This window comes from Stomoxys calcitrans, chromosome 5 (assembly GCF_963082655.1).
Source record: "Stomoxys calcitrans chromosome 5, idStoCalc2.1, whole genome shotgun sequence".
NCBI classification, from domain to species: Eukaryota; Metazoa; Arthropoda; class Insecta; order Diptera; family Muscidae; genus Stomoxys; species Stomoxys calcitrans.
This window is the reverse complement of record NC_081556.1, coordinates 139,124,680-139,144,228: the sequence shown is the minus strand read 5'-3', so window position 1 is coordinate 139,144,228 and position 19,549 is coordinate 139,124,680. Positions and strand designations below refer to the sequence as shown.

Here is a 19,549-nt window from a genome sequence, read left to right as displayed (position 1 = left end):
GTCCCCCACCTTCAAAAAGACTCGATAAATTATGATTAAATTTAATGTAGGCCGATCGGAACAATACTAAGGAGCACTACTGGAAGTTCTTCGAGAGTAGAGTACGAAACGGGTATTAATATTAGCGATCAACGGACATGACGGACGAATGTGGTAGACAAAAAAAGGTCTTTGAGAGTTGAGTACACATCTGATGAGTAGAGTTCGAATAATTTGACATGACGGACGAATGTGGTAGGCAAATAAAAGATCTTTGAGAGTAAAATACGAATCTGATGAGTAGAGTACGAATAATCTGACATGACGGACGAATGTGGTAGACCAAAAACAGGTGTTTGAGAGTAGAATACGAATCTGATAAATATTAGAAACCAAGTACATTGTGGAAATGATCATCGTCAAAATAAAATTTAAATAAAATTATTTTTATTTCCAGATCAACCTCATATTTTAGTAGTTTTGGCTCAATCCACAAATCCCAACATTTTTGAATTGAAAACCAATAAATTCAATGGTCCTAACAGAAGTGAAGCCAGTTCCTTAATCTTCTTGGATAGATTTTATGCTGCCAATAATTCATTTGAATTCAATCAAAATCTGTTCCCAGATAAATTGAGAAATTTAATGGGGCGTGAAGTTATTGTAGCTGGTTTCGATTATCATCCCTATTTTGTTATCAAATATGTTCAGGAGCAGAACAACTCATATGATTTGGCGTTTGGCAGCTCGGATGAGGGCAGGGTGCAAATTGATGGCACCGAGACTAGAGTCATATTGATAATGTGTGAAATTTTCAACTGCACAGTTTTGATAGATAGCAGTAAGTTCTTCTTTTTTTCATTGATGTTGAATATTTTTAAAGATTTAATGAAGTCAATGATTCTTAGCTGAAGCCAATGATTGGGGTGAAGTTTATGCCAATTTGTCTGGTGATGCCAGTTTAGGCATGGTGGCCAAAGGGACGGCAGAAATTTCGGTGGGAGCAATGTATTCATGGTAAGAGGGGAAGATTAACAGAAAAGGCAGGTGATTTTTATTCACAAAGTTCAAAAATAGGACATGTGAAACAAGACAAAGTTTTTATTTTGAAAGTTTTGTTTAAATTTGATTTTTTTATAATTTTTTTATATCATTGTATATTTTAGGGATACTGATTATATTTATCTGGACATGTCCATGTATTTGGTGCGCACAGGTGTTACATGCTTGGTGCCAGCCCCAAAGTAAGTTGCAATATACCCATTTTCCTATAAAACTTTTACATAAAGTGACATAACCCTTTCTTGCAGACGTTTGGCAACATGGCTTTTGCCTTTGGAACCATTTCAGTTCACTTTGTGGTTAGCGGTTTTGGCATATTTATGGCTAGAATGGTTTAGTCTTTCTCTGACTCACCGCTTTGAGACTTGGATTATTTCGAATGACAATGTCACTTGGATGGAGAGCATAGTCTTTGGCTTTGTGACAACCCTAAAACTATTGGTCTCTCAATCGGGCTCAGGCTTTGTGGTCTCACAAACTGTAAGGGTATTACTTTTCACATGCTTTTTGAATGATTTAATCATAACGAGCATTTATGGAGGAGGTTTGGCTAGTATTCTAACAGTACCAAGGTAAGTGGAAGAAGGGTTATCTTTTAAAGACATTAATTGAATAAAAATTTCTTAGTTATGGTGAAGCTGCCGATACTGTGCGTAGAATGTTGTCACAAGAACTGCAATGGGCAGCAAATTCGGAGGCTTGGGTTTCAACCATACGCAAATCTGATGATGTAAGTAGGTTGTGTTCCAGGTTATTATAGCATAATAATCAGTGTTGCCAACCAACATAAAGACAAATCCATAGAAAACTTTTTTTTAATGAAAATTAACGCCTGATTTAATTATCCTATTACGGACAACGTTTCCTCAATAGAACAAATTCGATATCTGCAAATTTGCCCATGAACTTTCCTTTAAGGAACAGGGACAAACTTCTCATATATCAATGAGTGCTGACCGATTCAAGTTTATGCTCAATGATAAGGGGCTCCTTTTTAGAGCCGAGTCCGAACGGCGTGCCGCAGTGCGACACCTCTTTGTGGAAAAGTTTTTACATGGCTGTCATACCAAATGGTACAGTAACTCCTAAATGTCGCCAACATTAGGAGGGGATAACCAACGCTGAAAATTTTCATGATGTTCTCGCCAGGATTCGAACCCAGGCGTTCAGCGCCATAGGCGGACATGCTATTGTAATTCCTTTTAGGAACAGGGGCAAACTTCTCACATATCAAAGAGTGCTGTCCGATTCAAGTTTAAGCTCGACGATAAGGGGCCTCGCTTTTATAGCCGAGTCCGAACGGCGTGCCACAGTGCGACACTTCTTTGTGGAGAAGTTTTTACATGGCTGCCATACCAAATGATACAGTAACTCCCAAATGTCGCAAACATTAGGAGTGGATAACCACCGCTGAAAATTTTCATGATGTTCTCGTCAGGATTCGAACCCAGGCGTTCAGCGTCATAGGCGGACATGCTAACCTCTGCGCTACGGTGGCCTCGATATCGAAGAAGGTGAAATACTTAGGTGTGATCTGGGACAGGAAACTGAATTGGAAGTGTCACATTCAGGAGCGTACCGAGAAGGCTTACATATGGCGGACGCTGAACGATGGATTATGTGGACGGGCCGTAGGCTCGAAATGGGGCCTGAATCCGAGAATAGTCCACTGGCTCTACAGGAGCGTAATTATACCGCTACTGACTTATAGTAGTTGGGTAGTTTGGACTGCGATGAAGAAAAAGTGCAACATAAGGACCATACAACAGATTCAGAGATGTTGTCTTAGCATAGGCGGAGCTATGAGGACCACGTCCATTAGGGCATTGGAAACAATTCTAAATATCCGACCCACAGACATACAGATTAAGTGTGAGGCAGCCACTGCGGCTATGAGACTTAGGCGATGGGAGAATGGATTGAGGATAGGAGCAACTCATACCATCGCGGGATAGTCGAGGCGACGATAAGATACCTGGACGGAATGGAAGAGGTTTCCGATCGGATACCTGAGACGATACTTGAGGTCGAGTGCGAGGCATTGCTGCCAACGGCACGGTCTTGGATTGACGAAACCCTAGTATTGCCATCTGGAGGAATATGTTACACGGAGATCGTTTTATATAAAAATGCAAAATAAATGCACAGACCAAATAAGACCAAGGTTAATAAAATCAGTTTAAAGTCATGAGAAAAATCATTATACAATATGTTAGTCTAACGGGTAGAGATATCTCTTTGAAATTGGAAATAGTTAGAGCTGAAGTGTTGGCGAGGTCGATTTTTTTTTTCTATGCAAACAATTTTTTTCAAAAAAAAATTACATAATAGAAAATTAAATTTTTTTCAAATGTAATATTTTAAAGAAATTTCCTAAAAGAGGCAACATTGGTTATGGCCTTTGATTTCAAACCTTTTATAGATTTGTTTTTTATTATTTTCTATTTTTCCTTTTTAGCCCCATATCAATGGCATTCTGCAAAATTTCTTCATCTACAGCGATGAGAAATTGGAGCATTTGGCTGTTTCACGTGCTGGCTATGGTTTTACTTTAGAGAGATTGCCCTTTGGTATGAGCCATAAAACCCCCAACAAAAAGTTGTCATATCTCTTGATTATCCTCTTTGCAGGACACTTTGCCATTGGTGACTATTTGACACCGGATAGCATTAATAGCTTGAAAATTATGCAAGAGGATCTCTATTATCAATACTCGGTGGCCTTTGTAACGCGTTGCTGGCCTTTGCTTAGCCAATTTGATGATTTGTTGTATTGGTGGCATTCTGCCGGCCTCGACAAGTTTTGGGAATGGCGTGTTGTGGCTGATAATATGAATGTGCAAAAACAAAAGCAGGTGGAGGCCACTATGTATTCCTATATGGAAGATATTGGCCCTGTCAAATTGGGAATGTCCAATTTTGTGGGCATTCTATTGATATGGCTATTGGGAGTTTTAATTTCCTGTGTGGTTTTCGTTTATGAGGTGATAAGAGGCTATGGTAGGAGTTGTTTGTAAAGAAAATTTTGCAGAGTTAGCGATATGATAGCTCACTTTGTGTAATTACACCATAGCTCTTTTCTTGGCACATATAGGAATTATTTTAGAAAATTGCTTTAAAAATGTGGAATAAGAACGAAAAAAAACAGTAAAAAATCTGGCGTTTGAATACGGGTAAAAATATCTCTTTGAAATATTGAAATATTAGAGCTGAGGAGTTAAGGAGATGATGTTTATATTTCAAGGCTCTAGGCGTTCTGGGAGCCCTTAAGCCCATAAAGTAAACACGTTTTTTTATACCCTCCACCATAGGATGGGGGTATACTAATTTCGTCATTCTGTTTGTAACACCTCGAAATATGCGTCTAAGACCCCATAAAGTATATATATTCTTGATCATCGTGACATTTTAAGTCGAACTAGCCATGTCCGTCCGTCCGTCCGCCTGTCTGTCGAAAGCACGCTAACTTTTGAAGGAGTAGCGCTAGCCGCTTGAAATTTTGCACAAATACTTCTTATTAGTGTAGGTCGGTTGGGATTGTAAATGGGCCAAATCGGACCATGTTTTGACATAGCTGCCAATTCTCATCCGATTTGAATGAAATTTTGCACATAGTGTTTTGATATCACTTCCAACAACTATGCGAAGTACGGTTCTAATCGGTCTATGTTTTGATATAGCTGCCATATAAACCGATCTTGGGTCTTGAGATCTTGAGCCTCTAGAGGGGGCAATTCTCATCCGATTTGACAACGGCTCCTCCCATGACCTTCAGTCAGAATCGATCTATAGCTTGATGCAGCTCCCATATAAACCGATCTCCCGATTTCGCTTCTTGAGCTCCGAATCGGACTATAACTTGATAAAGCTGCAACTCCGTCCTTATTCATTATACTTTATTTGCCTAGAAACAGATACTGCGCAAAGAACTCGACAGATGCGACCATGGTGGAGGATATATAAGATTCGGCCCGGCCGAACTTAGCACGCTCTTACCTGTTTTCAAATTTAAATTTGGGCAACGGCAAAGGATTACTCAACCGTGGAAGATTTAACATCTCAGGTCCAATAGATCAAAATTTCAAAGGGTTTACTCCGCCATTTCTCAAATTGCTGATCTTTATACCCACCACCATATGATGGGGGTATACTTATCTAGCCATTCCATTTGTAATCTATAGATATATATATATATCGCGAACCTTAGACCTTTTGTACCTTACGGCGTCTAAATCTAAACTGAGTTTGATTAAACTTTGCAGACGCTTTCAGATGAGTAATATGACATTCCATACCAAATGTCAGGCAAATCCGTTGAAATAAATCTAATAAGTTTAGATCGGTCGAATTATATATATAGGGGAGCTTTAACTAAATCTGAACCAAATTGATAGCGTTGTCTTTGGGCTAAAAGAGTGGTGTATACAAATTTTCGATGATTGGTTTCGATTTCACCTTGGTCACAAAAAAACGACAGACGGACCCGGCTAAGCCGAATCAGCAGGAATTTCTGAGTCGAACGACACACTTTATCACAGTCACAGAAGAGGTGCAGGGAACAGTTTGTGATTTTGTAATAAACCCCATATAATAAACCGCCCATAAATGTAGTATGCTATAGTGAAAAATTCCACTTAAGTGAAACTTGAATGCAATTGAATTCGCTTAAGTGAAAAATCGCTTAACTGAAAACACCGCCCAACTGAAAAGGTTCTTACATTCCAAATTCTGTTTATATCTAAAACCCAAATCGCTTAAGTGAAAAAGATATTTCTATGGGAAATTATCTGGGTTCGGAAAAATACGCGTCAACAATATATTTCGGATAAAGCATTATTTTTGATATTTCGCTTATGGTTCGATTTTGACTTTGAAAGAGTCCTACTAGGCATTGCTCTTTTTTAATTCAAGTTATTTCATACATAATTGGAATGTTGATGTAAAAATTCGCTTGCAGTTACGCTTACATGGAAATACATTTCACTTATAAGAACAACGGTTAACCGAAAATTTCGGATAAGTGCAACAAAATTTATGCATTTTTAGCGTCACACTTATACGGTTTCGACTGTTTTTAGTTTACCAATTAGAAAGCACTACATCCAACTTTGGATGTTGTGGCGGCACAAGATATCGCTAACCGATCGCCATAATATTTCAAAAGGAAACAATGGAGGGCATGTGTTTCAAAAAAAAAAAAAAAATACTTTTTGTTTTTTGGAACACTGTTATGTGTATTCTTCATTGTCTTGAGATTTTGAGTAGATCTAGCAATGTCCGTCAGTCCATTCGTCCGCCTGTACGTCTTTCAAAGCCACGATAGCGTTCGGTCGAATGAAGATATATGCTTCAAATTTTGCACCTATACTTCTTATTGATGTAGGTCGTTGGGGATTGCATATGTGCCATATCCGTTCAGATTTGGATATAGCTCCCGGTTTAGTCATCTCGGGCCCCTGGAAGCCTCAATTTTCTTCCCATTTGGCTGAACTTCTGCTATAACTTCCAACATCCGTGGCAAGTATGATTCGAATCGGTCTATATACTGATATAGCCTCCATATAAACCGATTCCCGGTTTTCATTATTTTGCTCCTAGAGGCCCCATTTTTTACCTGATTTGGCAGAAATTTTTTATAAGGACTTCTGTTCTGACTTCCAACATCTGTGTCAAGTATGGTCCGCATTGTTTTATAAACTGATATAGCCATCATACAATCTGATCGCGGGATTTGACTTCTTGAACCCCAAGAAGCCTCAATATTCATCCCAGTCGGCAGAAATTTCGAACAAGAACTTCTGCTCTATTTGGCCTATATATTGACATTGCCCCCATATAAACCGATGTCCGGATTTGTCTTCTGCAGCTCGTAGAAGCCCTAATTTTCACCTGATTTGGCACAAGAACTTTTGTCCTGATGTTCAACATCCGTTCCAAGTATGATCCGGGTCTATATACTGATATAGCCCCCATATATACTGCTCCCCGGATTTGACTTCTTGAGCCCCTTTGGTATTCAATGTGCGTTTACACCCTCAAACAACCACAACAAATCCCGCCCATATAGTTCTTTAAATTGATATAGCGCCTACATAAACCGATCCCCGAATTTGACTTCCCAAGCCCCAATTTGACCCTTCATCACTTGCGCTTAACCCATACAAGAGGCAAATGCAAATTTGCCCTTGAACATTCCATTAAGGGACAGGGGCAAACTTCTTACATATCAATGAGTGCAGTCCGATTTAAGTTTAAGCTCAATGATAAGGGGGTCTCCTCTTTATAGCCGAATCCGAACGGGGTGCCACAGTGCGACACCTCTTTTGAGGAAAAGTTTTTACACGCCATAGTGCCTCACAAATGCCGCCAGCATTAGGAGAGGATAAACACCGCAGAATATTTTTATGATGGTCAGAAAAAAAACCATCATAAAATTTTATGATGATCAAACCCGTGGCGTGGAGGCCACCGTAGCGCAGAGGTTAGCATGTCCGGCTATGACGCTGAACGTCTGGGTTCAAATCCTGGCGAGACCATCAGAAAAAAAATTTTCAGCGGTGGTTTTCCCCTCCTAATGCTGGCAACATTTGTGAGTTACTATGCCATGTAAAGCTTCTCTCCAAAGAGGTGTAGCATTGCGGCACGCCGTAAGGATGTCCCTTATCATTGAGCATAAACTTGAATCGGACTGTACTCATTGATATGTGAGAAGTTTGCCCTTGTTCCATAGTGGAATGTTCATGGGCAAAATTTGCAAACCCAGGCGTTCAGCGTCATTGGCGGATATTGTAACCTCTGGGCTATGGTGGCCTCCAACCCGAACAGTTGGGTTTATAAACACATACATATAGACCCATATCAAATTGTTAGAAGAACCATGGGTGGGTACCCAAGATTCGGATACCATGGTTTTACCATGTTTTATCGATCTTATCGCACTGTGCGTTACAACAACCTCGAAGGGTCACAGATTGATATTTTGGGGTACTACCAACGAAAAAAGGAGGAGGGGGTATGCTCCCCCCCTCAACCTATGGTGATGGGTATAAAAAACATGCAGTTACCTAAATTCAAAAATTGTTGCAACATTTGCTGCATTTGAACACTTTTCAGTCAGTCGGTGATATTAACAGCAACCCAGTACCACCACTGGGCAAGTTGGTAGGAAATTAATTAAAAACAAAAATAACTTGTATATATAATTAAAATTAATTTTGTTACAACAATTATGAGATAAAAGAGTCACTTTGCACAGCACGAAGTCACACAAAAAAAAAACCGCCAGCTTAGCCACACAACATTAGACAGGGCATTAAAAACAGTTTTTGTTTAGATAAATAAACGAAGCTAAAAGTGAAAAAAAATGCAACTTATGCGGTGGCACATGACACAATAATAAAATATTTTGATTGAAATTATGTAAATGAAGAAAGTCACAAGAGACAAGAGGGACAAGACTACACAACAGGCTATGAAAATATTCCAAAGGGAAAAGGAAGTTGAGGCAACTTTTTTTTGGCTTTTTTAGTATTTATAAAGAGCCAGAGTATGACAAAGAAAGCTTGATTTGTAATAAACAGCCAGCAAGAGTTTATAATTGAATGTTTGTTTTTTTTTGGTAATTTGTAATGGCCGTTTTAATGACCACAAATATTAATCGCCTTTTTCCAGTAGTCATAGAGTCATCATTGCCTGCCGCCTCTTTCAAGCGGCAGTTATAGCGCATGCGCGCAGTACTATAACGCAAAGAAGAAATTCTTCCATTGGCCATCATAGCTGGCACTTGCCTCTGTCTACCACTGACTATTACAGCAAACTAAAGAGTAATGTAACGTTTTTTTTTTTTTTTTGAATTTTTTCTCTTCCCAGAAAACGGAATAGAAAAAGAGGAGAAATAAACGACAACATTAATGACTCGTTATATAATGGCAATAGAAGATCAGTAGATTGCACTGGGTTGGGCTCGCGATTGTGGCTTACAAACGGTAACATTAATTGCGTCTCACCAACAACCCCACGGAAGTTGAAGCTGCAAGGTTACCTACCCATCAGCGGTACCCATAACTTGGTTTTATGGAACTGTGCAGGGCAACATAAGAAAAGAAAAATTAAAATCGTTTTGTAGTTGCGCTTGATTGCAATGAGTCGAATGCAGCATACATTCATCGATTGATGTCTTCATTGCCATGGCTTCCAAGCCAATAAAGTTGGCAGACAGACTTATGCAGTTTCTGTTAGAAAAAAGTGAGTAAACTGGTAGTTGGAAGACTATGGGCTACATAACGTTCTGTCTGTAGTAAAGCGGTAATCATGCTAACACCGCAAGACATTAAAAGCCGTTAAAAGGGCAGGAAATGCCTGCAAGGCACTGCAAATAAAAAGATTCTGAACTTAATATGTATTGTGGCATTTGTGATGAAGAAAGCAGAGCATTAGGTTAGTTGGAAATAAAAAAGTTGTATTCTCCTTACCAAAGAATGGGGGTATACTAACTTCTTTACTAAATATTATTGATCGCTATGACTTCATAGTCGATTTAGGAAAGTCCGTCAGTCTATCCCATTGTCGAAACATACAGAGGGAGCAAATGAAAAAAAGCTAGGAAAAAATATGCCATTTGAGAAGATAATTCTTTGAAATGGTTGAAGCAGAGGTATTATTGAGATCATGTGCAAAATTTCAAAGCCCTAGGTGGTCAGGGCGCCTTTCGGCAGGTCCTAAAATTGGTCCCTCGGCATGTCGAAAAATTGTTCGGGCTGCCAAATCATCATTTGTGGTTCGATTTTTTTTTAAAACTTTTTTTCCGGATAGTGCTCAAAAATCCCCACAAGTCTGCTTGAGGTATACAATATCTCCACTGGTTTCGGGGATATACGAGTTCTCATTTTTATTTGTTGAAATTTCAGTCGAGATTGTCTTTGTATTTTGTAATATATACCAAGGCATTTGTGGTTCGATTTTCACTTTTATGCATTATTTGGATTTGTGACAAAATTTACAGAAAAAAAACCTTAATTTTTTCTTTTTTGTTTGTGAATAGGACATATCGTAGATGCTTTTCAAGTGCAATTTGAAAAATGTATGTCAACTTTAACGGTTGTTATACGTACATCGAAATAGGCAATTTTTCTAAAAAAAAATTGGGAATACCCCTCGAGTTCTCAAATTCCAAAGCCCAAATCCCCCATTGTTTATGTTTGTTTTTACTCCATATGTCACCTTAACCCATGCAAAAAATTGTAGTCTCCACAGAAAATTTACTAAAAAATGCCGATTTTGAAACCATATTTGCCCAAAAACCAACAAATAATTCGGGCGGAATTATTTGTTGGTTTTTTTAGGGAGACTTTTGTCTGCAAATTGCAGAAAAGAGTATTGAGATATTTCTATCTGTTTTTTTCGTTGAAATATTTGCACACGACCTCAGCTTGACCCATTCCAAATGTCAAAGAGATTTCTCTACCCGTTCGCACACGTCATACTTTTTACTAGTTTTTTTTCGATTTTTCCCACTGTGCGATGGTTTTGGAACAGGCGCATACTTCTGTGCAGAGCGTATGTCAAGTTAATTTTTTCATACCGATGGTATACAATTGCATCGGTCGCAAACAAACCCCAGAAAAAATTCCCAATGACGATATTGAAAGTATATCGGCTTGTTAGCAAGGAGTCAGCGTAATAGTAATGTGGCTGAAGAGCAACAAGGCAGAAGCAGCCGACGGGTTACCAGCTGAACTACATAAGACCCGAGATGAAAACTGATAAGGCTTGTCTGCGCAATCTGGCTGGAAGATCGCAAATACCTGACGTCTGCAAACTTAGAGATCTTAGTATACAGAAAAGGAGGCAAGTCAGTATGTGCCAACTTAAGAGAAAGAGGGATAAGGAATATAAGTATGGTGGAACATACTAAAAGAGAAACGTCTATTCCGCAGAAAGAAAAAGGAAATGGAAAGACGTGAGTGCAGAATGAAGTCCGGAGAGACAAAAAAGGAAATCTGGTAACTGACACAGATAGCGTGTTGAGGATATGGAAATAACATTTTACCCAACTGCTAGTGTCCGGCGAAGAGGATACCACAGAACTAATCCTGGATGATGGTATAGAATGTTTACCTCCAAGTATCAGTGACCCGATTGAAGAACAATAAGGCAGCAGGAACCGATGGGTTGCCCGCTGAACTATTTTAGAGCGGAGGCAACACGCTGATAAGGCGAATGCATCAGCTTGTCTGCACTATCTGGCTAGAAGAACGCATGTGCGATGATGGAACCTCAGCATACCATGCCCCATACACATGAAAGGAGACAAGATGGAATGTGCCAACTACAGTGGAATATGTATCCTCCCCATCGCATACAAGATACTCTCGAGCGTACTGTGTGAAAGATTAAAATCTAAAGTCAATGAGATGATTTGGCTCTATTAATGCGACTTTAGACCTGGTAAATCCACCCTAGACCAGATATTCACACTGCGCCAAATCCTGGAAAATACCCGAAAAGGACAAGTCAACACCTATCATCTCTTTGTTGACAACAAAGCCGCTTTCGATACCCCTACCTCTCCCTGCTGGAGAGATGCAGATGTGAATAGATATGGCACACTAATCACAAGAGAGCACATGCTACTCGCCTATGCCGACGATATCGATATCATAGGTCGGTCACCGGATGTAGTAACTGCAGCCTTTGAAAGAATCGAAAGAGAGTCAGTCAATATGGGACTGGCAGTAAATGAAGATAAGACGAAGTGGATGATTTCAACTCCCAAAAAGCCTTGCACAACCGAGCAGATAAAGAAAATGGAGAAAGTTGGGAACCACAACTTTGAGAAAGTCAGCAACGCTATCTACCTCGGCACCGCCGTAACCGAAACGAATGACACCAGTTTTGAGATGAAGCGAAGAATCATACTGGCAAACAGATGCTACTTTGGATTAAGTAAGCAGTTAAGAAACAAGGCCACCACTGCCGAGAGGCAGACGAAGATTACACTATGCAAGACACTGATACTACCCGTGTTGTTATATGGTTCTGAGGCATGGGTTCTTGTGAAAGCAGATGAGGCAGTACTTGGAGTATTTGCGAGAAAGATTCTTCGTAAAATATATGGAGCAGTTTGCGTTAATGCAGAATATAGGCGTCGTATAAACCATGAGCTGTATGACGACAATACCATAGTTACACTATTCAAAATACAACGGCAGCTTTGGTTAGCTCATGTTGTCAGAATAGATGATGAAGCTCCAGAAAAAAGTCTTTTGAAGGCAAACACCGGGGCCACCAAGAGCCCATGGAAAGATCGAAACTTTGTGTCAGAAATTATAAAATGAGCGCAGAAGATTGAGGCGATTGGAATGCTATTCAACGTTCGCCTAGTGAAAAAAATGTTCTGTCATAGCCAATTAAACTAAAGTAAGTGTAGCCATATCCGCCCGTCTGACCCTTACAGCTTAGCTCTTGAAATTTTGCGCAAATACTTCGTTTAAGTGTGGGTCAATTGGGATTGTAAATGGGCCATATACCTTTTTTTTTTTGTTTTTATATAGCTCCCATATCAACCGATCTCTCCATTTTACTTCTTAAAACCCTTGAGGGCGCTATTCTTATCTTAACATCCATGCCATGTATGGCCTGTATCTATTTATAACCTGATATAGCTCCCATATAAACGGATCTCCCGATTTTACATCCAAAGCCTACGCCCTATAGTTCCTATTTCATTTGTCCCGAATTTTGCACAATGACATCTATTTTGATCTCCAACATGCGTGCTAAATATGGTCCGAATCGGTTCATAACTAAGCATATCTCCCATATTAACCGACCTCCAAATTTCACTTCTTAACCCCCTATACGGCGTACATCTTGGACGATTTAGCTCAAATTGTGAACAATAACTTCTTGTAAGACATTTAACATACGTGCTAAATATGGTCTGAACCGGTTCATAAGTTGACATAGCTAACGTACCAATTGCACTTCTTGACCCCCTATACGGCGCAATTCTGGTCCGATTTAGCTGTTTGTAACTCCTCGAATTATGCGTCTAAGACCCCTTAAAGTAGATATATTCTTGATCGTCATGACATTTTAAGTCGATCTAGCCATGTCCGTCCGTCCGTCTGTCTGTCGAAAGCACTCAAACTTTCCAAGGAGTAAAGCTAGCTGCTTGAAATTTTGCACAAATACTTTTTATTAGTGTAGGTCGGTTGGTATTGTAAATGGGCCATATCGGTCTATATTTTGATATATCTGCCATATAATCCGATCTTGGATCTTGACTTCTTGAGCCTCTAGGGGGCGCACTTCCTATACGATTTTGCTGAAATTTACCAAGACGTGTTTTGTTCTGACTTCCAACAATTGTGCCAAATATGGGTTACATCGATTCATAACCTGATATATCTGACATATAAACCGATCTGGGGTCTTGACTTCTTGAGCCACTAGTGGACGCAATTCCTATCCGATGAAATTTTGCATGACGTATTTTGTTATGACTTCCAAAAACTGTGCAAAATATGGTTCAAATCGGTTCATAACCTGGTATAGCTGGCATATAAACCGATCTGGGGTCTTGACTTCTTGAGCCTCTAGAGGGCGCAATTATTACCCGATTTGGCTGAAATTTTGTGAACCCGCATCTCCTATGACCTTTAATATACGTGTCACATATGATCTGATTCGGTAAATATCCTGACACAGCCCCCCTATAAACCGATCTTCCTATTTTACTTCTTACCCTTAAGCCTAAGGGCGCAATTCTTATTCGATTTGGCTGAAATTTTAAACAATGACTACTACTATGGTCTACAATATTCAATTCATTTATGTTCAGAATCGGACCATAACATGTTATAGCTCAAATAGCATAGCAATTATTTTCTTTTATCATTTGTTTGCCTAAAGGAAGATACCAGGAAAAGAACTCGACAAATGCGATCTATGGCGCAGGGTATATACGATTCGGCCTGGCCGAACTTAGCATGCTTTTGTTATATTTTAAATGTTATAATTCTCCTACTGCCTCAGCAAATTAATAACCAGAAAACTCAATAAATATTTTGAATTATCAATCAATCACTTGTTGATCAAAAAAAAAAAAAAAAAAACAACGTAAAACATTTAAATGGCAATTTAGTGATAATAACGTGGAACTGTATGTTTATGCGCATTTTCCGCCGTTTTATTTTTTTCAGTATTTAAATACCTCAATAAAGACCTCCATTCGAGGGGGCAACAAATTATCGCGTCACTTATCGCACACACACACATACATACGTTGATGTTTCACTGACAGTTGATTGCAACATTGGACCAGAGATCAGTTTGATATACAGAAACGCCGCTGGTGAGCGGCCCATTGATGGGAAGATTGTTGATAATCTCTCCTATTTTGCCATTGTTAGTTGCAATAAACGAAATGAATGGGCGAATGCGTGAATGAATGCACGGACAATAGAGTGACTGAATGGTGGCACAATTGTCAGCCACCATTTGTTCGCTAAATATTTGTCATCTCCAAGATGTCGCTTTTGAATTACATTTTGTTTAGCCTCCCCTCCATTGTGTTGATAGGACATTTGCATATTTGGCCAACTGTTCAGATATTTGCTAATATCTATGATCATCTAGCTCACAAATGATTTGCAAACCATGCAGGTGTAGGATGGTGTTTTCGTTTTCGTTTTTTTTTTTTGAAATTTGATACTTTTCCATCTCAAAAGCTAGTCGTAGACAAATGACAATTTTTCCGGAATATTTTACATAATTTGTGTGTGTTTTTTGTTTCTCATTTTTAAAAATCTTGTCCCCACTGCAGTTGCTAACTGCAGTGTGTAATGCGTGACTTTAAACGTAAATCATACAAATTGAGTAGACATCCAAGTGGCTGTAGACTTCACTTGCTTTAAGCATTTTGCAAGACTTACCAAATTTAGTCATTATTTTGTTAATCTAGCGCTTACCTAGAAAGAGAAAAATGTGGAAAATATAAATGAAGATATTTTTGTATAAGCAAATGAAATTTGAATTTTGAGGCTTTTTTCAGAAATTTAAATTAAAATGTTAATTTGTTGTGATGTTAGCGTTTGTATTTCGTGTAATACCCATAAAATTGTAAAATAAAACAACTAAAAGCGCGATTCAGCAGGATTTGAACTTGCTTACCCAAGATGTTGGAAGTCATCAAAATTTCAACTTTGGAAAATTACAGTCAGATGGTGTTATAATTGCGACCCTTTGGGGGCTCAAGAAGTAAAATAGGGAGATCTATTTATATGGGAGCTGTATCGGCAAATCGGATAATAATTGCGACCGCTAGAGGCTCAAGAAGTCAAGATCCCAGATCGGTTTATATGCTTTACCGCTATATCAGGTTATGAACCGATTTGAACCTAATTTGATACAGTCGTTGAAAGTAAAAATAAAATACGTCATGCAAAATTTCAGCCAAATCGGATAGGAATTGCGCCCTCTTGAAGCTCAAGAAGTCAAGTCCCCAGATCTGTTTTTATGACAGCTATATCAGGTTATGAACCGATTTGAATCATACCTGGCACAGTCGTTGGATATCATAACAAAACACGTCATGCAAAATTTCATTCCAATCGAATAAGAATTGCGCATTCTAGAGGCTTAAGAATCAAGACCCAAGATCGGTTTATATGGCAGCTATATCAGGTTATGGACCGAATTGAACCATACTTGGCACAGTTGTTGGACATCACAACAAAACACATGGTGCAAAATTTCATTCTAATCGGATACAAATTGCGCACTCTAGAGACTCAAGAAGTCAAGATGCAAGATCGGTTTATATGACAGCTATATCAAAACATGGACCGATATGGCCCATTTGCAATACCAACCGACCTACACTAATAAGAAGTATTTGTGCAAAATTTCAAGCGGCTAGCTTTACTCCTTCGGAAGTTAGCTTGCTTTCGACAGACAGACGTACGGAAAGGGCTAGATCGGCATAAAATGTCGCGATGATCAAGAATATATATACTTTATGGGGTCTCAGACGAATATTTCGAGTAGTTACAAACAGAATGACGACATCAGTATACCCCACATTCTATGGTGGGGGTATAAAAATAGAGATATTGAGCTAAAACTTTGCACAGATACTTTTTATTGTCTATAAGCAGGTTAAGTTCGAAGATGGGCTGTATCTGACCATATCTTGATATAGCCCCCATATAGACCGATCCGCCGATTTAGGGTCATAGGCCCATTTAAGCCACATTTATTATCCGATTTTGCTGAAATTCGGGACAGTGAGTTGTGTTAGGCCCATCGATATTCTTGGTTAATTTTGGCCCGATCGGTCTAGATTTGGATATAGCTCCTATATAAACCGATCTCTCGATTTAAGGTCTTGCGCCAATAAAAGGAGCATTTATTGTCCGTTTTTGCCAAAATTTGGGACAGTGAGTTATGTTAGGCCAGTCGACATCCTTCTTCAAGTTGGCCCAGATCTGTCCAGATTTTGATATAGCTGCCATATAGACCGATCTCTTGATTTAAGGTTTTGGGCCCATAAAAGGCGCATTTATTGTCCGATGTCGCCGAAATATGGGACAGTGAGTTATGTTAAGCCCCTCGGTATACTTCTGCAATATAGCACAGATCGGTCCAGATTTGGATATAGCTCCCATATAGACCGATCTCTCGATTAAAGGTTTTGGACCAATGAAAGGCGCATTTATTGTCCGATGTTACCGAAATTTAGTACAGTGAGTTATGTTAGGGCCTTCAAGATCCTATTTCAATTTGGTCCAGATTTCGATATAGCTACCATTTAGACCGATCTCTCGATTAAAGGTTTTGAGCCCATTTATTGTCCGATATCGCTGAAATTTGGGACAGTGAGTTGTGTTAGGCTCTTCGACATTTTTCTGCAATTTTCCCCAGATCGGTCCAGATTTGGATATAGCTGCCATATGGACCGATCTCTCGATTTAAGGCTTTGGGCCCATAAAAGGCGCATTTATTGTCCGATATCACTGAAATTTGGAACAGTAAGTTGTGTTAGGGACTTTGACATTCTTCTTCAATTTGGCCCAGATCGGTCCAGATTTGGATATAGCTGTCTGATAGACCGATTTCTCGGTTTTGGGACCATAAAAGGCGCATTTATTGTCAGATTTCGCTGAAATTTCGGACACTGGGTTGTGTTAGGCCCTTCAACGTTCTTGTTCAATTAAGCCCAGATCGGCCCAGATTTGGATATAGCTGCCATATAGACCGATCTCTCGATTTTAGGTTTCGAGCCCATTTATTGTCGGATGTCGCTGAAATTTGAGACAGTGAGTTGTGATAGGCTTTCTGACATCTTTCTGGAATTTGCCCCAGATCGGTCCAAATTTGGATATAGCTGTCATACAGGCCGATCTCTCGATTTAAAATCTTGGCCCCATAAAAGGCGCATTTATAATCCGATTTCGCTGAAATTGGCCACAGTGACTTATGTTAAGCTTTTCAACATCCATGTCGTATATGGTTCATATCGGTCTATATTTGAATAGAGTTGTTCTACAAAATTGAACAATGACTTGTTCTTAATAGACCACTCACTGTCCGTGCCGAATCTGGTCCAAATCGGACCATAAATTATGCATATTTTGATGGACTGTGACGAAAGGTGGTTTACATACATGCCCCAGGTGGTGGGTATCCAAAGTTCGGCCCAGCCGAACTTAACGCCTTTTTACTGGTTTATACCGAGTCCGAACAGCGTGCCGCAAAGCGACACCACTTTGTAGAGAAGTTTTAACATGGCAGTATACCTCACAATTATAGCCAGCATTAGGAAGGTGATAACCACCACATGCTAAAAAGCCAAATCGAGAGATCGGTTAAGTGGGAGTTAAATCTAGGGAATGGACAGACAAGCAGACGGACAGACCAAAATACAGACAGACAGATGGTGGAGGATATAAAAAGGGTTTTTGTTTGAAATTATCATTAGGCGATGTCCTTCCGTCCATTCATTCAAATTGACAGAAAGTGTTCATGTTCTACAGGAAATATCCCCAAATCATAAGAAATTGAATAACGCGACCCATTGCTGAAAGCTGTATTAGATTTGACTCAGCTAAATTGTTTTATCCTACTTTAACCTTGGAAAATATATTTCTACAGAAAATGAAAGTTTGAAGCACGACAAATTTGTTTGTGCGAGTTTTCTTTAAATTAATTAATTATTACCATAATATTTGGTTATTATTGACTTCCACATTTTGCCTGTACCGTTTATGGTCATACCAAGAAAACCAAATTCATTGTCAACGGCCTTAAATGGTTAACTAATTCTGTAATGATGGTTTTGTTTGTTTGTTTGTTTGTTTGTTTGTTTATTGAGTGTAACACCAGCACAACAAGATTATATCTTATATGTTAATGTGCTGATTCGCAATAGAGTATATAAAATAATGATTATTCTTTTTAAAAGGATATTAACTAATCTTAACATTTTAAATTATTGTAGTAAATATTAAGGACATTTAAAGAAAAATAATTCGTAGTTCATTTAAAAAATTTAAATAGCTCATTTTTGAATGAAGTTGCATTGCTTATGCTCTGTATGTTGGGAGGTAGGTTGTTCCAGAGACGCGTACTATGTACAATGTACTGTCGTTCAGAGGTTTGTGTGGCAAATCGTGGTTGAATGAGTTTTAGGCCACGGTTGGATCTGGCGAATTTCAGATGTTTGTGTAGGTATTCAGGTTCTTTCGTGTAGATTACCTTGTGCAGAAGAAGTAGACATCTGACATTCAGTAAGTTTGAAAAAGTTAAGTTAAATATTTGGTATGTAAATTGTGATATACGAGCTTGTCGACTTTTGTTAAACACATATCTTGCAATATCATTGTAAGCAACATTAAGCTTTCTACTGGTGTCTGCATCACAATTCGCAAATATCTCGCATCCATATAACAGTGTGGGAATTAAATAACTTTTTGCAAGTAACATTCGGATGTGAAAAGGAGTTGACAAGCGAACAGTCCATAAATTTCGCAGCATCCCACGTACTTTGCCAACTGTTGCATTAATGTGATTTGTCCACGTTAGGGTTGAATTAAAAGTCAATCCTAAATTTGTGGCTACTTGTACAAGATTCACTACAGAGTTACCAATTTTCACAACGAGATCATCAGTTATTGTCACATTTCTTTTACTTATCAGAATCAGTTTGGTTTTGGATGGATTTAAACATAATGCATTATTAACAGCCCAACAATGTATTAAGTCTAAATCAATATTTATGTTAGACACACAGGTTTGGATATCTTTCAGTTTGCAGTATGTGTAAAGTTGGACATCGTCAGCATACATTTGGATTTTAGATGTTGCAGGCACATCAGGCAGATCATTTATATACATGGAAAATAAAAGAGGGCCAAGGATAGAACCTTGAGGTACTCCTTTAAGGACATTCAGAGAGTTAGACCAACTATTGTTATAAAAAACAGACTGCGATCTTTGCGTCAAAT

General features: G+C 38.9%; 2 protein-coding genes across 14 annotated transcripts in view; one reads left to right on the top strand and one right to left on the bottom strand.

Moving 5' to 3' along the window:
* LOC106089108 (guanine nucleotide exchange factor DBS) overlaps nucleotides 1-19,549 on the bottom strand; it is a 352,997-nt gene that overhangs the window by 134,265 nt on the left and 199,183 nt on the right. The gene's annotated exons all lie outside the window — the stretch shown is intronic.
* On the top strand, nucleotides 736-4,272 carry LOC106089105 (ionotropic receptor 21a). Its single transcript, XM_059370345.1, has 5 exons — nucleotides 736-996; nucleotides 1,146-1,223; nucleotides 1,290-1,613; nucleotides 1,669-1,771; nucleotides 3,500-4,272. The coding sequence occupies exons 1-5, from the start codon at nucleotides 947-949 to the stop codon at nucleotides 4,055-4,057; spliced, it is 1,113 nt and encodes a 370-aa protein (XP_059226328.1). The 5' UTR covers nucleotides 736-946; the 3' UTR covers nucleotides 4,058-4,272.